At 41.8% G+C, this 21,009-nt stretch overlaps 1 protein-coding gene across 2 annotated transcripts in view; it reads left to right on the top strand.

The window, feature by feature from the left end:
* Window positions 1–21,009, top strand: part of SH2B3 (SH2B adaptor protein 3) — a 269,281-nt gene that overhangs the window by 211,595 nt on the left and 36,677 nt on the right. For both annotated transcript variants that reach the window (XM_073564202.1, XM_073564279.1), the window contains exons 4-5: window positions 5,167–5,268; window positions 11,088–11,176. In XM_073564202.1, coding sequence (XP_073420303.1) covers window positions 5,167–5,268; window positions 11,088–11,176 — 191 coding nt within the window. The remainder of the gene's footprint in view (window positions 1–5,166; window positions 5,269–11,087; window positions 11,177–21,009) is intronic.

Genomic DNA, 21,009 nt, shown 5'->3' on the forward strand with positions numbered 1-21,009 from the left:
ATCTTCGTTTTTACTGTGGATTTGACTGACTCAATTTAAAGTCAGCGGGTGAAAAACACTAAAATTCCACACAAAGAATTGACATGCTGCAGAATAAAACACATTGCAAATACTCAAAGAAAAATTACTCATCATGTGCACAGCACTTCAGGATTCTCATTGAGTTAGCTGGCATAAAGATTCCCTAACGTTTTTGCCCAATTCTGCGTGGAAAAAACACCCTAAAAAAGCACTGTGTGCACACAGCCTTAAGGTCATGCCATGCCACAGCATCTCAATCGGATTAAGGTCAGGACTTTGACTAGGTCACGCAAATCTTAAATTTGTTTTTCTTAAGACATCACAAACATATATTATATATATAAACACACTGCACATACACATATATACACACGCATTGCACTTACACATGTAAATGCACACTGCACATACAGTTGTGCTAAAAAGTTTACATACCCCTGCAGATTTTTTGCTTTCTTGGCTTTTTTTCCAGAGAATATGAATGATAACACCGAAACTTTATCTCCACTCATGGTTAATGGTTGGGTGAAGCCATTTATCGTCAAAGTACTGTTTTCTCTTTTTAAAATCATAATGACAACCCAAAGCATCCAAAGGACCCTGATCAAAAGTTCACATACCCCATTTCTTAATACCATGTATTGCCCCCTCTAACATCAATGACAGCTTATAGTCTTTTGTGGTAGTTGTGGATGAGGTTCTTTATTTTCTCATTTTCTTGAAGCTGCCCACTCTTCTTGGCAAAAAGCCAACAGTTACTGTAAATTCCTGGACTCTTCCTGGGTATTTAAACCTTTGAGCGCAACTATACATATGAATATACACACACGCTGCACATACACATGTACTGTATATACACAATGCACATACATACACCTGTATATTCACACGCTGGATATATGGTCTCCTCTTCAGTTCCTCTAGACTGCCGCAGTTAAAGGACCTTTGGTGACATCAAGGTCACATGACCGTGATGCCACCAAAGGTCCTTAAGCAATCATAACCTTGGAATAGAAACACTGGGGGCCCCTAAGATTGCGGAGGCTCTGGGAAATTGTCCGGTTTCTTCCTCCCTCACATTCTAACGTTGACCTGCCCCTGATTGTAGCTAGTGGTTATTTTTGGAATAGGGCTTATATTTCAAGCATACTCCAAAAATCCTGTAAAACCATGCTAGGGCTTATTTCCAGGGTAGGTCTTATTCCCTGGAACTAAATTGCTTATATAATTTGCCAGTCGTTAGACTGTGAGCAGATGCCATCCAAGAATTATTGGCTCTGCTGATAACAGATGATATATGAGCCGCTTAAGGATCATGTGGTCAGAGAGACTGATGATGCTTAACCATAGTATGTTATTATGCACGTGATGGCAAAAAAAGGGAAAATTCCACTTTCATGGCCCATCATCCATTTGAAGCATGCTTGTGAGTATGTACCACAGACACGGTTCTCCTTTCTATCAATGGTTTGCATAGACAACCTTCCATTTGGGTCATCCATACCTTTGTTACCCTTGTAGGGAGTAAAGACACAACATTTATGCCCATCTATCACTCTTTCCTTGACAGATGAGCTACAGTTGTATAGGCTATAACTTTTTTTTCTATTGAGGTTGAGTTTAATAGAGTGTGTGTGGCGAAGTGGCCTGGAAAATGTGTGTTTAATCCATTCCTGAAGCACATTGTTCTCAGAAATATATTTAGTAAAAAATCACTATACTGCCTGCTTAATAAAGACAATATCCAAGTCTGTATTGAGTTTCTCTCATCCAACTCTTGTCATATTAATCAAAAGAGCTCATACTTCCTAATAAGGACAAAAATGTGCTTTGTAAGAGAAGCTTCTGCCTATTCTTCCCCTGCAGCGTAAAACCAAAGTATACAGATACATACAGTGGGTTGTCTTCCATCGTATGTTTTGTAATGTTAAGGCAGCCAATGCGTTACACCTGTGCACATTGCCATCATTACATTATACTTCACACAAGCAATAACTCTTATAAAGGCCTATATAATAGGATAAAACCATGACAATATGAATTTAACCTGAAAAACTATAAGGCTGCACCATGAATTGGTTGTGGGGGCATCACAACACAGAACTAGACCCCAATCAGAGAACAATAAAACTTTCACACTCCTTATCTATGAACTGTTCCAATATTTACGGCCACGACTGTTTATCACTCTCCCATAATGATAGTTCTGCTTCATGTCACTTGTCTTATCTATTGCATTATTTCTTTCTGTTCTGTGTTGTGTATAAATATGTGATTTTTCAGAATTTGTATTGGTCTATATGCCTCATGAAGAGACCGGAGTAGTCTCGAAAGCATGCAGTTTGTTACCATCTTTTTAGTTAGCCATTAAAAGGTGTCAACCACTGAGGACTCTAAATTCCAAAAATTTTTTTTATAGTTTTTCAAGTTATACATTTTTGGTTTGGCACCTGTTCACACTAGCTTGGATGTGCTGGTCCTTTTTCTCTTCTCTATTTATATGAATTTAACTGAGGTCTATAAAACTGGTGTATCAATGTTATTATATGTATAGATATAAAGAGACAAGGACTGTTTAATATGTAGAATTTGTATATATTTTCTGAACTGCTCCTGCCGACTGCGTGTTGTGTTGAAATAAGAGGTGTCAATTTAACATGCTGTTCCCATGCCTATCTTTGGATAGGCTTTGGATCACATGCACCCATACAAGTCAATGGGTGCGCGTGAAACATCAGACTGCACTCGGATATCATCTAAGTGCAGTCCAATTACTGTGGAACAGAGAATTTTGAAGATGGAGGAATTAAGTTCTCTGTCTTCTCCACACCTGTGCTCTGATTTTCTCATTGGAGCAAAGTGTACTGACACTCGGTTCAAGCTCTGATAGAGTTTGATCAGAGTGACATTAGAATAATCAGCCCAATTCTCTCGCATGAGTGAATATAAGGCTGTGTGAGCGAGCCCAATGAAAGAAGATAGGTACCATGCAGTTACAATTCTTATAGAATGGTTAATGCTATCATTTAGTAAAATGAATAATTTGTGAGGCAAGAGAATGTGTGAGGCCATTTACTGTAATAGATTGGTCTGGTGGGGAGGTTGAGTGAGATGGAGAAAAGATAATGAGTTCAGTTTTGTCCACATTAAGCTTTAGAAAGCGGGATGAGAAGGAGGATATGGCTGATGATCATTCTGAAATTCTGGACAGCAGAGAGGTGACATTTGTGCTAGAGAGGTAGATTTGAGTGTCATCAGCATATAGGTAGTACTGTGACTTTATGAGTTGTCTCGCGCAAGGTATTAATGGAGACAAGTATGAGTCCTAAGACAGATCCTTGAGGGTCACCAACAGAGAGAGGGCGGGATGAGGAGGCAAATGGGGACACAAAATATGTGGTTGGTGAGGTTTGAGGATTTCATGAAGAGGGCACAAACTTTGATGCCAAGGGAAGGAAGGATTTATAGCAGGAGGAGAGTTTAACAATGCCAAAGTCAGAGGTTCGGCCTAGGAAAAGGAGTATAGAATATTGTCTGTTGGTTTTGGCAGTCAGTAGGTTATTTATTACGGTACTTTGGCTAGGGTAGTTTCAATGGAGTGATGGGGATGGAAGTCGGATTGTAGATTTTTGAAGAGTGTGTTGGATGAGAGGTGGGAGGAAAGTTCTTTGTGGACATGCTTTTCTAGAAGTCTTGAGACAAAAAGGGAGTTGTGTTATGTGGTGATGGATGTAGTGGTTGGGCCATTCGATGTCTTCTTCAGGATGGGTGTGATGGTTGCATTGCTGAAAGAGGAAAAGAAGACACCTAAGTTTAATGATAAGTTGAAGAGATACATTAGGGCTGGGATTATCATGGTGGTAAGATTGGGGAATGAGGTGGGATAGAATATTGTCACACACAGAAGTGGAGAGATGTAACTTGGATTGAAAACGAGCAAGCTTTTGTTCAGTCAAGGTGAGAAAGAAGGTTGTGGGTGATGGGCATCGGTCTGTTATGTAGAGAGGTTGTTGTGGTTGAACATTTAAAGCTTTCTCTGATGTGTCTGATCTTGTTTTTGAAATGTGAGGCAGTGTCCTCAGCTGAAATGAGGGAGGTAGAAGGAGGCAATGGTAGACAGAGGAGGGAATTAAGTGTTGAATAACAGTTTTTTTGGGGAGGTTGGTGTTCCACGGTTGTCTATTGATTTTTTACATTCTGCTATGCACGAGATGGGTAACCGAGTCAATAACTGATGCACATGTGGCATTGTGGAAAATTGTGGCTGTGTCGTGTAATGAAGATGTGGTGGACAGTGGTAGAAGAGAGTCAGAGAGTGTGTGAGTGTCTAGTTTTGAACGGTTTCTGCGGGAGAGCACAAGCATGAGTGAGTAGACGGTGGGCAGATAGGGGAGAAGTGAGGTTATAAAGATAGATAGGGAACACAGGTGAGTGAAGATGAGATTCAGTGTGCGTGCGTCTATATTAGTGGTTGTACAGGACTTTTGTGAGAGACCAAAGGATGAAGCAAGTGACAAGAGTTTGGAGGCTGCTGACAGGTGGATGTCATTGAGGGTATTTAGATCACCCATGATGACAATGGCAATGTCAGCAGAGAGAAAATGTAGAAGCTGTTTGGTGAAGGGATTGATAAAGGACAAAACTACTGTGACAGATCCGTTATCAGATCCAAAATGACATTGATGAAAACTATTGATTTCAAGGCCACGTGCACACGTTCAGTATTTGGTCAGTATTTTACATCAGTATCTATAAGCCAAAACCAGGAGTGGGTGATAAATCCAGAAGTGGTGACGTGTCTGTATTATACATTTCCTTTGACTATTCCACTCCCTGGTCTTGGCTTACAAATACTGATGTAAAAAACTCACCAAATACTGAACATGTGCACGTGACCTAACAAGGTCCATTAGATTTTCTTCCAGTGTCTGGTATTTTTGTTGGCAATTTGCTGCCAATTACTTTGGAAAGCTTGATGGAAATCTCGAACAGATCTTAATGGATACTCTAACCTTAATTATTAGATTTTCTAGGTTTATGTAGAAATATCAACAGTTCTTACACCAAAATATGTTTTTAAATAATAGTTTGCTTTTATTTTGATTTTTTTTTAATAAAACCAGTAAATCTCTATCTCCCCTGCAGTGCTCCAAACCAAAGTTACGGGTTCCTTGTTCTGCAATCCATGACATCCGAAAATGCACCCGCCTGGAGATGCCAGACAATGTTAACACATTTGTGCTAAAGGTAAGTACCATTCGGAGAAGCACAGACACATATTGTGGTCTCATACATGATGCAGTCGAAAGCACCGTGCCGATAACTGCTTCTATGACGGGAGCTTTCTGCATACTGTCTCATTCATTTAGAACAGTCAACAATCTAGTGTAAATATTTTCTTAAGTTAAAATGTAATAATAGAAATGTTTTATTTAGTTACTAAGAAAACAGTTACTACATTTTAAGATTTAGGAGCCAAAAGCACCCAAGTTACCATATATACTCGTGTATAAGCCGAGTTTTTCAGCACATTTTTTGTGCTGAAAACGCCTCCCTCGTCTTATACACAAGTCAATTGTCCCAGAAAGACGGCAGAGGAGGGGGAGCAATGGGTGACAGGAGGTAGAAGCTGACGGCTGCAACTAAAGCCTGTGCCACTGCTAAAGAGAAATGAATATTCATTTCTCTTATAGCGCGCACAGTGACAGCCACAGCTGCTGGCTTCCAGAAGACATCCTACTCACATTCCTCCGAGCCATCACTGCATTTCGTTGGTTCCGGCTTCCTGCAGCTCTTTCTGTGCTGAGTGATCACATGGCCCCTCTCATTAAGGTAATGAATATGCACACGTCTCCACTCCCATAGGCGTGGGGGGAATATTCTTTACCTTAATGAGCGGTGCCACGTGATCGCTCATCACAGGAAGAGCTGCTGGGAGCCGTAACGAGATGCTGCGAAGGCGCGCAGGTGGATGAGTTGGATGTTTTGTTTTTTTTGTAATAGGGAGCATGCATACAAGGACGGGAGGGGGTAACCATGCATGCCAGGACAGCGCCGGGGGGAGTCACACATACCAGAACAGCTACAGGGGAGCCATGCATACCAGGGCAGCGATGGGGGGAGTCACGCATACCAGAACAGCAACAGGGCAGCCAGGCATACCAGGGCAGCGAAGGGGGGAGTCACGCATACCAGGACAGCTATGGGGGGAGCCACGCATACCAGGGCAGCGCCGGGGGGAGTCACGCATACCAGGACAGCGACTGGGGGAGTCACGCATACCAGGACAGCGACAGGGGGAGCCACGCATACCAGGACAGCTACGGGGGGAGCCACGCATACCAGGACAGCGACGGGGGGAGCCACGCATACCAGGACAGCAACGGGGGGAGTCACGAATACCAAGACAGCGACGGGGGGAGCCACGCATACCAGGACAGCGACGGGGGGAGCCACACATACCAGGACAGCGACGGGGAAGCTTTGCATACAAGGATAGGGACGGGGGAGCCACGCATACCAGGACAGAGACGGGGGGGCCATGCATACCAAGACAGGGACGGGGGAGCCATTCATACCAGGACAGCGATGGGGGAGCCATGCATACACGGATAGGGGATAAGGAGCCATGCATACAAGGATAGGGACGGTAAGCCTTGCATACAAGGACAGGGATTAGGGGACAATGCATACCCAGCTTATACTCGAGTCAATAAGTTGACCTAGTTTTTCGTGGCAAAATTAGGTGCCTCGGCTTATACTCAGGTCGGCATATACTCAAGTATATACGGTATATATTTTTAGCCTGGAGCCCAGGCAAACATTCACATCAAGAATTATTATTAATGAAAGTGAAAGCTGGCAAGCGATTGGCTGCAATTGAAGACGTCTTCTCTTCTGCGTTAGGTTTTATTCTGAAGGACCCTTTGACAATGATCTCTTTTTTTTATAGCATCTGACTCCATGTCTGGTGTTTGTTTTGCTCCCAGGTACAAGGAAAGAATATTTTCGCCTTTGCTTCTTTCTCTCAATCCTTTAGTTCCAATTTATCATACTGCATATGAAAAGTGGAAAGAAAGAATTATGATGATGACAATTAATGATCAGTTAGTTTGAATTTCAGTCTTGTATCTACTTTGCAAATAGTCTCTTCAGAGAGGAAGAGGACGAGAATTCTAGTGCCACCCATTGGAAGTAGCAATTCTAAAAGTCAATGTTGACCCTTTAACTAGCCTTTTAACATGACTTAGGATAAAAGCCAAACCAATGTGTCTACTTTTACATTTACATATTAAACTAATGTCTGAACCTTCCGATGTTGATGGATTCGACCAACAGTCCAATGTGTATTGGAACCACAGGCAGATGAGCAATCCTTTTGCTCTAGCTGACATAAGCCCCTGCCACAGATGTGGCAGTAGCATTCTCATAAAGATCCCGGGAACGCTTAGCAGAGTGACTTCTCATGTATAATGGAGAGATAGCTGCCAGACGAAAGATGAGCCAATGTATTGTTCTGCCAACAGCCATCTAAGGTGTATGGGGGGTATGACCTATACATATGATAAGTCATCAATATCAGATTGGTGAAGGTTAGGCACCCCCAATGATCAGCTCTTTTAGTAGCCAGATGTACACATTGTACTGAGCTGTGCACCACGGCTATTCTGTATGATGGGATCTGATCTGCATTCACTACCCTCCATCTCATCTCAGTAAGCACAGTGGGGGTTATTTTTTTTTATTTTACTCACTTATATAGTGAGTAAAATAAAAATAAAAAAATGAGTTCAGGCTTAAAAATAACTCAATCCATAACCTTTAGTTTATTACAGGCCTGACCATATCTTACTCAGGTTTAGAAGTCTGGAGTGGGGACAGGAGGAGTAATGGTGGGAGCACACAATTCACAGAGCTTTCTGCCGCCTCAGCAGGAAGCTAGATGAATGATGTGAACAGTCTGATCGCTCACAGCCCAGCTGCAAGTCTGCTATTACATCCTGGAGCAGAAAACGCCCCCGGCGTAAAAACACTATAGATGGAGTTTAGGTTCTGTAATTGCAAGAATAAGGATGTACTAAGCCAAAAGTCAGAGTCTGGATTTAGACTAGAGAATGCACTGCTGATTTGGAGATTGAAAATAAAAAGATTTAGCAAGATCTGGTCTGTTCCTTCATTCTCCTCCATCTCCATCTTTAAATAATCTCTGTTAGGCTATGTGCACACGCTGCGGTTTTGGCTGCAGCAGAACTGCAGCAGTTCTGCAGACAGTGTACAGTAGCATGTTATCCTATGGGATTTACAATCTGCTGTGCACATGCTGTGAATTTTTAACTGCGGAAAAGCTGCGGTTTTGAATCCGCAGAAAGAACTGACATGTCACTTCTTTTCTGCGGATTCTGCTGCGGTTTACCATCTCCTCCATTGTAGAGATGATAAACCGCAGGGAAAACCGCAGGCCAATCCGCAGGTCATTTTACCTGCGGCTCCGCAGATACAAATCCGCAGACCAATCCGCAGCGTGTGCACATAGCCTAAATGTATTGTTTTAGCCAGCACTGAGAACATAGGTAAAAAATGTACAAGGGGGACTGTTCATAATTGAGTCATTAATACTTTTGAGCCATTAGTATGTGTCAGAGAATGCTCAGCTTTGTGATAGTATTGATATTAAAATGTTAAACAGTCTGGTTATATTGTGAAATCTCTCTAAAATGGTAGGCCATATTCACACTAGGAAAATGTTGTGCAATGAGCACTTCGTAAGGGGTTATGTCTTTTCTACATGAATACTGGATTCAGACATGCTCCATGTCTTATCCATCTACTTCATTGAGTGAAAATGAGTCTAAAGGATGGACGTTTGAACTCCTTTCCATCAATGTCCTTTCTTGAGGGACACAAAGCATAGTCACTGATGGAAAAGAGTTCAAATGTGATCCAAATATTCATCCCTTCTAGTTTTATCCACATTTGGCAATGCATGTCCTGAAATCATCAAGGAATAAATGACATCAACAGTAGAGACAGTGTCACATCAAGACTGCCTTCTTCAGGGGTGCTTACCTTATACTTGGACCATTACCTTACTACACTGACTCAACTAACACGTCATCTACACATTCATCAATTAGGCAACAGATGATGATAAACGCTTATGAAAACAAAGACAGAACCATGTAACTAACATAGGGAGCTTATCCTAATGATATAGTACATGTAAATGACCATCCATTGGTGAAATTTTCATCAGGGACAACTATTACCTTAAAAACTGTCTGGTGGAATGGATATAGAAGGTCTTTTATAGTGGCTCAGTCTTTTTATAAAATTTGTGAGAACAGCATTAGAAAATGTATAGCTCCAATAGGTTTTGTTCTGTAAATGATTGTATTCCCATTTTTCTCCTCTAGGACAGGTTCTTTCATGGGACTGACCCTATGATGGAAGATTTCCCCTCCCCCACCCACATGACACCTTCTCTTAGTGCCTCCACATATGATATATTGTGAGACGGTCTTTAATAATAACTGTTATTCAGTATAGTGTCAAACTAATATTGACTTAATAATGCATTTACAACGCTACCACCACAATTCTCTGGATAAATAATAAACTGTACAGTAAAAGTGCCAAAGTAAATAGTAACATAGTTTTCACATAATGCATACAGTGACCAAATAAAAACTCCATAAAGAATGTTATACAATTTTCTAAAAAAAAAAAAATGCCCTGTGCACATGTTGCATACCCCCATGGCTGGCAATGACCTTGTGTCTCCTGTACACTTAATAGTGCCTACTTGTTATAGGATAATCCTTCTAAACTCCAGGAACATTCCTCCACATTTAGGAATATACAAGTCACCACATACACCACACTTTTTCTAAAGCAGTTCATGTAATCATGGATGTGTAGCAGTTTCAGATGGAAGCTCTCATTGATAATGTTGCCCTCTCCATATATTGCTGTACGTTCCTAAATTTTTCCACATACTGGTCCAATTCTCCATTTCCACAGAAAAAAAAATGCATTTGTTGCACCATTCCTGAAAGAGATAAGCATACTTGAGGACACAAGTGTTCCCCCATTGTGGTACCTAGTGGTAGTTTTTAGAATAAAAAGGAAATACTTGGAAACTATAGGAGGTTGCAGTTTAGAGGTTTTTTTAACCTGACTGACATATGATCTAGGCCAGGAGTGCATAACCTTTTCTGGTACAAGCTCCATATTCAGGCTTTCATAAATAAACTAGCAAGTCCAATTAATTTCAGTTTGAGGTGTATCCAAACCAATTTTTATATGCTTGGACAAACCCTTTAAAGCTAAATATTGTCCCACTTGCTTTCTTAAGGAGGTAAGAAATTATGTCGTATGAATGCTAATCTCTAAAGTTTTATAGTTGTCTTGCCTCTCTGAGAAACTCCATGCATACCTTCTTCAACAGATTTCAAAAGTATTAATGAACTTCCTAAGGAGACTTTTTCTGAACAAAATATTGACTGCCTACAAAATCCAGCACTTCCCTACTCCCATGTCATCAGCTTTTGTCAGCATGCCGCACACCATGTTGTTGCACAGCATGTCGCCGATCCTAATGAATAACCATTTATGTAATTGGTCCGCCAGGTAGAGGTGCTGGGTCCGCCTGTTTTTACATAATGGCTCTCAAAGAACAGGGCATATGGACAGGGGTTGTCTTGGTGAGACAACCCACTTAAGGCATATTGTTGGTTGATGGAAAGCCTTTTACTCGTTTCTATTGTAAGTAAAAACGAGATACAATTGACAATGGACAATATTTGTGCTGGTTCATGAGTGAAAACATCTGTTTTGTCTAACCAAAATAGCGAACGTCTGTCGCAGTAGCCTTCCAATGTGCGCTAACAGCCCTAAGGAGAATATGCAGTCCTTACATGACAGAATGTTCTCACACACTGATATAGATAGCCCTTTTAGATGTGGATAAGCCCATTTCAAAGGAAGCCTTTGTGGGTTTCATCCAGAATTAAGAGTGTTTTGTGATATTTATCTTTTTTCCTGTTTTCTTATATTTTTTTTTTTAGGTTAATACAACTGAAGTTATTTTTGAAGTTGGAGATGACCAGCAGCTAAATTCCTGGACTTCAGAAATCAAAGAGTGCATGAACTGCGGGTAGGCCATCCACTTTGTTTTATGGTGGGAGATTTCTTTTTTTTTTTCAGCTAAACAAAACACAAAGCTTTCAGTATCGCCAGACAAGCGATATGGCCAGAAAACAGGACCTCGGTGATATTAATAGACTGATGAGGTTTTGATGTCCTTCTAAAGATCCTGATACACATCCTATTGAAGAATGCAGGTTTATTTCTTTACATCTGAATAGTAGGCTTTGTTCTGTTGTACCTGTAGTTGTATATTATAGGTACATTTGTCTTTTCTCAGCACTTTTCTTGTTCCTAGCCTGAGAGGTTAGACCACCACTGGTAAAAGTTGCTAAGTTTTTTTTTCTACTTGCATAGTTTCATATTTCTCAAGAAGTTTCACATTTAATTCGTCGCAAGAAATAGTGAACTTTATATTTGTATACAGATCTGTTGCAGAATGTTTTCTAACTGTCCAATTTAACATGAAATCCATGTTAATCCCATCCCAGCCTTTCTTGACTAGGACAGGATTAGCTCTGTCTGGTTCCTACCACTGAAGGGTGAAGCTCTGGAAACTGGCGAGAACAGTATGCCATGCTGGTTACAAAACTCATAGAAATCAATGGGAGTTATGGAAACAGCAACTCACAGGGACCTATGTTGTTTCTGTAATACAGGCATATATTTCTGGGCTATATTCCTCTTTGAACACCATTTTGGATTTTATTTGCAGACGAAATCACTTGAATTACTGCACCGACAATTCAGCCATCTTCAGAACTGTAGGGTATATGAATGTAATAGAAAGGACTCCCCTGGTCTGTTAGCCAGATCGAAGCGTCAGCCTTCCTGTTAAAGAAGTACTCCTTCCATCAAAATTTGTATCCTGTTAATATATTGCAATCATCATGTTATACAGCATTTTGCCTTTCTACCGAGCTTTTTCTTCTGTTTTCTCTGCTCTATGTAGAAACAGGAAGTCTCTTGTCCCTGCATTTTATCATTCCCCTCTTCAACTCCTGACCCAACTGCTCCGTCTTCCCACCTGTCAGTGACTCATGCAGAGAGTGACCTCCTGTTTCTACCTAGAGCTTAGAAGGATTCAGTTAGTTAGTTTTTAATTATGTGATGTCTTAGATCTGATGGAAAAGAGAAGAATTAGCTGGGTAGAAAGGGAGAATCAGCAATTGTAAGCGCACAGTTCTGTATAATATGACGATTTCAATATATTAATAGGATAACAAGGTTGATAGGAGGAGGAGTGCTGCTTTAAATTCACAGCAAGTGCATGCTTCACTTGAACATTCCACCTTCGTAAAGAAGGGGGCACCATTTTGGCAAGTTCTTCTGTGCAGTCTGGTAACATGCATTCGTTTTGTTATTAGCGTGTCATGCAAAGTTCTGTTCACTTGTCTCAGATGTCAACAGGCAGTGGATATTTCAGAAAATCTGCTGCAGAAATTGGAGGCTGAACCCCAAGTTAGCCCTTTTGTAAAACGATAAAGCTAAGCAGCAGTTTTCCAGTGCAGAATCCGCTGCCATATTGCACATTATTCCAAGCTGATTTTTATTCCAGTGCATATGATTAGGGATTAAAATCCCTTATTCACTTACATTGTCAGCAAAATTCTGTCAAGATCAAAGTGATGACGGAATCAAGGCTTAAATGTGTGAACATGACATAACGGTGCATTTCTCCTGCAAGTCTGGTCCGTAATACAAGCTGTAACTTAGGATACACATCGTGACACGTACAAGTGCTCTGTTTATTTCTCAACCAGCCCACTGTGTTATGAGCGGTGGAACGCACTAAATAAAATTAAAATAAAGTACGTTCACCGCTCGGGGTCCACATTGCGGTAGATGGAGTAACCGCTGGTAAAAGAGGCAGGACACTCAGGCGGTAATGTGCACAGGGTTTTAGCTGCACCCAGTACACTAAAGCAGACTCTGTTATATGCACAGAGCTGCCAACAAAAACATAAATAACGCTGAGACTGTATAGGGTCACAGACTTCAGCGATGTGGACACGGTATTAGAGGTCATAGAAATAGCCTTAAACACCAGGACTATCCCCTCTAGACCTACCGTAAAAATAGGATGCGGGACGTCGCAACTGCGAACGCCCGAACAGCTGCTACCGCAGCGCGGCGAGAACTGAGCCGTAGAAAAGGCACCGCTACGCTGGCAGCGCGATGCAGGACGCTTAGCTGCTTGCAAGGCTGAAGCTTGGGCGCGCTGGCGCTAATACTGGATGAACACAATCACTCACACATACGTAATAACCAAGGAAGGGGGTATTTAATGAGTCATTCACCAGTCCAAGCATCCATCAGCAAACACACAGCAGCAAGTATGAAATACTAGCGCATGACGGAATGGCCATGCGCACTTTTTATAGCGTATGGAACCTGCCGGAAATCTCCAGAGCCTTGAGCAGAACCAATGGAATCAAGAGCAGGACCTGAGCACCTGACTCCTGAACTCCAATGGGAGCTCGTCCCAGGAGCATGCTCAGAAGCTGGGAAGAAGGACTTAGTCTCTGGAGACAAATGTGAGGATCTGGATTGCCGCATAGGCATGATAGAAACCAGATTCCTAACACACTGACCCATACAGTTTCATTTAGCCATACATATATCAGTGTTAGGCCATGTTCACATGGTCAGTATTTGGTCAGTATTTTACCTCCATATTTGTAAGCAAAAACCAGGAGTGGCTGATAAATACAGAAGTGGTGACCTGTTTGTATTATACTTTTCCTTGTTCCTCTCCTGGTTTTGGCTTACAAATACTGATGTAACATACTGACCAAATACTGAGCATGGCGTTAAAAACCAGTCCGTGTCTCCTCCTGTCCGTGTCCTGTCCTCATCAGTTTTGTGCGAACAAGACTTGGACATTAAAGATGACACTGATGAAACTAGGAAGAAGTACTTTGTACTCCAAAGCTCCTTCCCAGTTTCATCCATTTTTTAACTGATGCATTGTTAAAAGTCTACAGATAAACATATTAATACAATGGAAAAAAAGGTACAACAAAAAAAGGGATTTAACTAGGAGGCAACTAGGGTGACTACTGAAAAAAAAATCTGCTTCTCTCAGATGGTTAGACTCACACGGACCTATGAATGTAGCCTAAAGCTGCTTTTAGGCTGCTTTTACACTTACCGTGTTTTTGCGGGCCGATTTTGCGGCCCCAATAGACTCCTATGGGGCAGCAAAATCGGCCTAAAAAAATTCAACGGTGTGCCGTACTGCCTTGGGGGCTGTATTTGCGGCCGTGATAAAATATCGAGCTTGCTCGATCTTTTATACGGCATACGAACACGGCCCCCAATGAAAAACAATGGGGCTGCAAAAATAAATGGAAGTTTGTTTTTGCGGAGCACCGTCACTTCTGGTTTTGCGGAACGCCGGGTTTTTTTTTCATTACTATTTCAATTGTATTGGAAAATAAAAAAAGGCGATCCGCAAGCTTTTTTGTGGCCCGTTATTGCAGCGGCCCGTAAAAATTGCGGCGATGCGGCCCGCAAAAACAGGCCACAATAACGGGCTACAAAAAATGCAGTAAGTGTAAAAGTAGCCTCTAGTCTACGTTCCTACAATGAGCTGTTGGTGAGTATTTGTTGCTGCAGAATTCTGCTCCTACTATATAAATTAGGTTACTTTCGGTTTGTCATTGTGTTTTTATCGCGTTTTTGACTGTGTTTTTTGTCGTGTTATGCTTTAAATACAGCTGCTTTTTTTGATACTTCCTGGTATTTGGCTTTGACAAAACTTTATTGCCATACTTGGGTACGGATTACATGCGTTAATGATGCGTTTCCGCACCTAACGCAAGTCTGTGGGGAAAATCTGCACAGAAAACTCAGCGTACCCACAAGGGAAATTGACATGTTGCAGATGTGAAACACGCACCGCAGCTCAGTTTACGCTGAGTAAATAAAGCACACGGGGCGGGAGATTTCTATAAATCTCATTCACTTTGGGATAATGACACAGGAATAATACGCAGTGTCAAAAACACGCCAAAAGCTCATCGTGTGAGCAGAGCCCAAGGGTCAATAGAAGCAGATTAGTAAAGTCACTAAATCTTTTATGTAGGTTAAATCTATATATAACATTGAAAGATTTGATGTATTCCTAAGTGATTTCAAAAATCATAAGGTTAAGTTCACACTGCACATATTTTTTATGCATTTTTAATGCTAAGTTTCAGCTGAATGTGACAGTACCAGCTATGTCTATAAGATTTCAGAAATCTCCTGCACACAGCTTGCTTTTTTGTCATCAGTATTTTGTGCATTGCTTGTTTATTTGGACAAAGAGCATGTCACTGCTTTCAGCGTTTTTCACCCATTGTATTGAATGGAAAAACCCAGAGGTGTATCTAGGCTTTCTGACACCCGGGGCAAAAATTCCATTCGGCGAACCCCCTCCCCCCCAGTACACATGCGATTTGCACACTAAGGGCTCATACTCACTTGCGAGAGACTCGCACGATTCTCATGCGAGTCTATCGCATGAAAATGTGGCACAGCCGCCGTCTCTCTGACCGGAGCTTGCAGCTACATGTATTTCTATGCAGCCACACGCTCCAGTCCCAGTGCCAGCGGCAATGCCTGGTTTTCATGCAAGAGACTCGCACAAGAATCGTGCAAGTCTCTCGCAAGTGAGTATGAGCCCTTAGTCATGTACCGACGAGCTGCTCTTCCTAATTCTCTCAATGTTCAGTGAAAAACTGAGAGATGCAGGAAGAGCAGCTTGTTGTCACAGGACCATAAGTATGAAAATCGCATATGAGTGAAGTGTCCATGTGATGACTACTGGAACCTGCAGAGCTGAATCCTGACATTGCAGCTTCTGAATTCTCACAATGAATGCACTGCACACTTTTAGCATTCTCCCTTACTGGTGGCAAGAGTACACGGTCATGTCAGCACAAGCATGGGATTTATATACTTCTGGCCACATTCCGACTAGACGTGCCCGGCCTCGCTCTGTTCATTTTCCTTGAGTGAGGCCACACATGTCTAGTCAGTATGTGACCGCATGTATGTAAATTACCGGCACGAGAGAATCCTAACAGCGTTCAGTGAGCACTGTGAGAATTCAGAAGTCTGCAGTCACATAGAATGACTGCAGACTCAACACAAACCTGGACAACCCCTTTTATGCTCCTAACAAATGAAAACATGAGAATTAGTCAGTATCACAAATAATATTTACATCCAGGTACCTTATAGATGACGTCGTCTCTGGAGTCGTTCTCCTTCTTTTCTTCTTCTTGTCCAGACCCCATGACGAGTTTTCTCATCCACAGCCATCTCTGCAGACTTCCATCTTCTCCGGTCTTCTGCAGCAAATCTCCACACGATGCCCTTAAAGATAGAAGTGTCATTATAATGCTCTTAAATAAAAGTATATGCAATATACTGTCGACTCACACTATTCCCCTCCCTCCTCATATTGTCTCCTCTAACATCCTACCTGTTCACCATACTGTCTGTCTCCTCATATATTTACCCCCTCAATCTCTATACTGTCTGCTCACACATACCCCTGACTCCCCATACTGTGTCTGCACACATCCCATCACCCTCACTCCCAATACTGTGTCCGCATAAATTTTTCCCATCGCTACTCATACTGTGTCCACATACATTTACTCGTTCGCTTTCCATACTGTCTGCACCCATCCCCACTCACCATACTGTGTCGGCACCCATTCCCCATACTGTTTTCTCATACATGCCCTCATACATACTCTTCATTGTGTCCTCAAATCTCCCCACACATTAAATCCCCTATCCCTACTCCAAATCCCCACACACACATTAAATCCCCCCATCCCCACTCCAAATCCCCACACACACATTAAATCCCCCCATTCCAAATCCCACACACAAATTAAGTACCCCCATCCCCACGCCAATCTGCCCACACATTAAATAACCCCCCATCCCCACTCCAAATCCTCCCACACATTAAGTACCCCCATGCCCACTCCAAATCTCCCCACCTTAAATAACCCCCATCCCCACTCCAAATCCCCCCCCACATTAAATAATCCCCCATCCCCACTCCAAAACCTGCGTTTTTGCCCCAGCTTCTTCCCTGCCAAGCACTCAGGTTTTGCTGCAGAAAAAATCACGCAACAAAAACGCCCTGTGTGAACTTAGCCTAAGACTGGAGAGATTGTGTTTTTCTGAGTTCTATGCAGTCTGGTTATGAATTTCTATACTTTAGAATTCTTGGACTAAATAGCAGGGCTGTGGAGTCGGAGCTCATTTTAGTGGAGTCGGTATAAAATGGACCGACTCCGACTCCTAAAATATATAATAAATTGGGTACAGTAATTCAATGCAGAATGTGCTGAATATTTTTTCACAGGAATTTGGGAAAGTTATGAAATGTCCTATAAATGACTGTTCTATTCCTGATCTAAGGCTACATTCACACACAGCGTTTTTGCTGCGTTTTTTGAGGATACGTTTTTCAGCTGCAAAAGCAGATCAGCTTTTTTAAAAACCGCATCACCTGAAAGGTTTTTGAGCTCATAGATAATGTTTTCAATAGCAAAAGCAGATTAGAAATCTGCTATATCCATATCTGTCTATCCATATCTTATATGTACCAAAAAGAATGAAAGCCGGGTAGCACAGACTAACACTCCTTTTTTTTTTAGCACCAGTCAGGTACACCTCATAGCTGCCCAAAAGGACGCCCAGGACAGGCGTTGCTCGTCCTTAGTAACACATCAACATCAATTGATAGCTGGGATAAATAGTATATATGTAATCGAAATTACATAGTGTATTACATATTTACAATTTATTACAGTTTTTTGTGTTCTAAAGTTGTATTCCAATAAATATATATTATGTTCTATCTAAATATCTTGATTATTGGATCATAAAAATGATTCAATGTCTGATGTTCACATTGTACTACAATAAATTTTTCACTTAAATATAAGCAATATATGTGGGAGTCGGTGTAAGGGAAATTGAGGAGTCGGAGTCGCAGGTTTGGCTTACCGACTCCACAGCCCTGCTAAATAGGACACAGACTATATGGAAGCTGAAGGTCAAGTTCCAGCTCTTTTTCTTTGAGACTACTACTCCTTGCCTCCGGTAGCTCAGATTGCAGGCAAGGGTTAACGTCTGTAGTAATGCATGATTTGGAGAGTCCCCTGCGGCTGGGGAGCATTGCATGTGTGATCTGCTGTGTAGGTGATAATTGCTGTTTCTAAAGCAGGAAGCAGAGGAAGTGCATGTTGACCTGTAGGGTTTGCATATGGTTCAGCCTCTAGCGCTATGCTGAAAGGCTTTTCCTGTTATTGAAATACCAAGAACTCTGTTAGCAATTAATCATTGTAAGATTTCCAGAGCTTGTCCTCCTCCAGCTCGGTTCTCCTTGCCTTGCATTTCCATGAATTACAAGTGTGTTTCCGCCGCTTTCAGGGGTTCTTATTCGTAGCTTGTCTGTGACAGGTGACATCTCGTGTTTTCGGTTGCGCAGGTTAGAAGGCAGAGTAATAGTTTCTCTGCTCGTGTTATGTAGCCTGTATCTGTAGAAAAACTAACTATGAATTACATTTTCTTCTTACTGCTCATTCAAGTGTTTGCTGAGATCTGGAGATTATACCAGATCAAAACCAGTCTTGTTGGTCATCATAGAGGCCACATTTGCAGCTCAGTCACCCAAAAACACTTTTCCAACCCTGGCAGAATTGGCTTTGAGAACGAGTTGGTTGCCTTGCGACATCTTTTGTTGCCAACTGCAAATTTCAGGAGTGTTACTTGACCTCAGTTTATACCTTCTTGCAATAAAGTTTGTGCTGACATATTGCTTATCTTGATTTATTGGGTTGTGCTGTCTTCCAAATTCTGTCTGTATACAAAGAATCAGTGACTATACATCAAACCATTGCAGGGCTTATTAAATCGCATTCCTTAAGTGGGTAGTCCACTACTATTAAACTGATGGTCTGTCTTGAGGATAGGACATCATTACTAGATAAATGGGGGACTGACACCCAGCACCTCTAATCACTCACTATCAGCAGAGCCGGATGTGGGACAGAACACCACAGGGTCGTCATATCATTTAGTGGCCACTGCATGGTACTGCAGATCAGAGACTAGTCATTTGAGTATCCGACAGTGGCACCTAAACATTGGGACATAGCTGTTGTGTTCCTCTCCATATACTGTCCACATGGTCTGGTAACAGCTGATTGGTTAGGGGTTCTAGATGTCAGTACCCCGCTGAGCTGATATTTTTGACCTGTCAACGTAAAATAGTTGAGCAACCCATTTAAAGGTGGAAATTCAATTAGCAATGTAATGGTTTGCAAATATAGGTATAGATTTACCGGCTGATATTCAGAGCCTATCTTAAAGGGGTTATCCAGTCTCGTAAAAAAATGTGTAGTCACTGTGTGTGAGCTGCCAATCTACAGGAGCGCACTGCCCCCTGGCAAGCAGGAAGCTAGAAGGCAGAGGAGACGTGTGCTCGTGAAGACAGAAGATTAGAACTACCCTTTCAAAGTAGTGGGAAACCCCTGCAATTAAGGGTATGTTCCCATGATCAGTGTTTGCTCAGGCTTTCACGCAGCTCAATTTCCACATGAATCCCGCACCTCAGCTCACTTGCGTTTTTTCTTTTGTTTTTGCAACATGCGGTTTTTGATGCATGCAGTTTTGTCTCTTTGGTATGTTAGATTAGATGTGCAAAGAAATAGATATACAGTGTGGGAAATAAGTATTTGATCCCGTGCTGATTTTGTAAGTTTGCCACCTGACAAAGACATGAACGGTCTATAATTTTAAGGGTAGGTTAGTTTTAACACTGAGAGATAGAATATCAAAAACAAAATCCAGAACATTACATTGTATAAATTATATAAATGTATTTGCATTTTGAAGTAGGAAATAAGTATTTGATCCACTAACAACATTTAAGAGTTCTGGGTCCTACAGACTAGTTAGACACTCTTAATCAACTCATTACCTGCATAGAAGACAGCTGTCCACAAACTCAATTAATCAGTCAGACTCTAACCTCTACAACACGGGCAAGGCCAAAGAGCTTTATAAGGATGTCAGGGACAAGATCATAGACCTGCACAAAGGTGGAATGGGCTACAAACCCATAAGTAAATCCCTGGGTGACAAGGAGACAACTGTTGGTGCAATAGTAAGAAAATGGAAGAAATATAATTGACTGTCAATCGACATCAATCTGGGACACCGTGCAAAATCTCACCTCGTTGGGTATCCTTGATCATGAGGAAGGTGAGAGCTTAAAACTACACAGGGTCAACTTGTTAATGATCTCAAGGCAGCTGGGGCCACAGTCACCAAGAACACCATTGGTAACACATTACACCGTAAAAGTTTAAATTCCTGCAGTTCCTGCAAGGTCCCCCTGCTCAAGAAGGCACATGTGCAGGCCCGTTGGAAGCTTGCCAATGAACACCTGGATGATTCTGTGAGTGATTGGGAGAAGGTGCTATGGCAGATGAGACAAAAATTGAGGTCTTTGTCATTAACTCAACTTGCCGTGTTTAGAGGAAGAGAAATGCATATGACCCAAAGAACACCATCCCCACTGTCAAGCATGGAGGTGGAAACATGTTTTGGGGGTGTTTCTCTGCTAAGGGCACAGGACTACTTCACCGCATCAATGGGAGAATGGATGGAGCCATGTACTGTAAAATCCTGAGTGACAACCTCCTTCCCTCCACCAGGACATTAAAAATGGGTCTTCCAGCAAGACAATGAACCAAAATATACAGCCAAGGCAACAAAGGAGTGGCTCAAAAAGAAGCACATTAAGATAATATAATT

Source organism: Dendrobates tinctorius, unplaced genomic scaffold, assembly GCF_039654945.1.
Source record: "Dendrobates tinctorius isolate UK_male_01 unplaced genomic scaffold, ASM3965494v1 ptg000003l, whole genome shotgun sequence".
Classification (NCBI taxonomy): domain Eukaryota; kingdom Metazoa; phylum Chordata; class Amphibia; order Anura; family Dendrobatidae; genus Dendrobates; species Dendrobates tinctorius.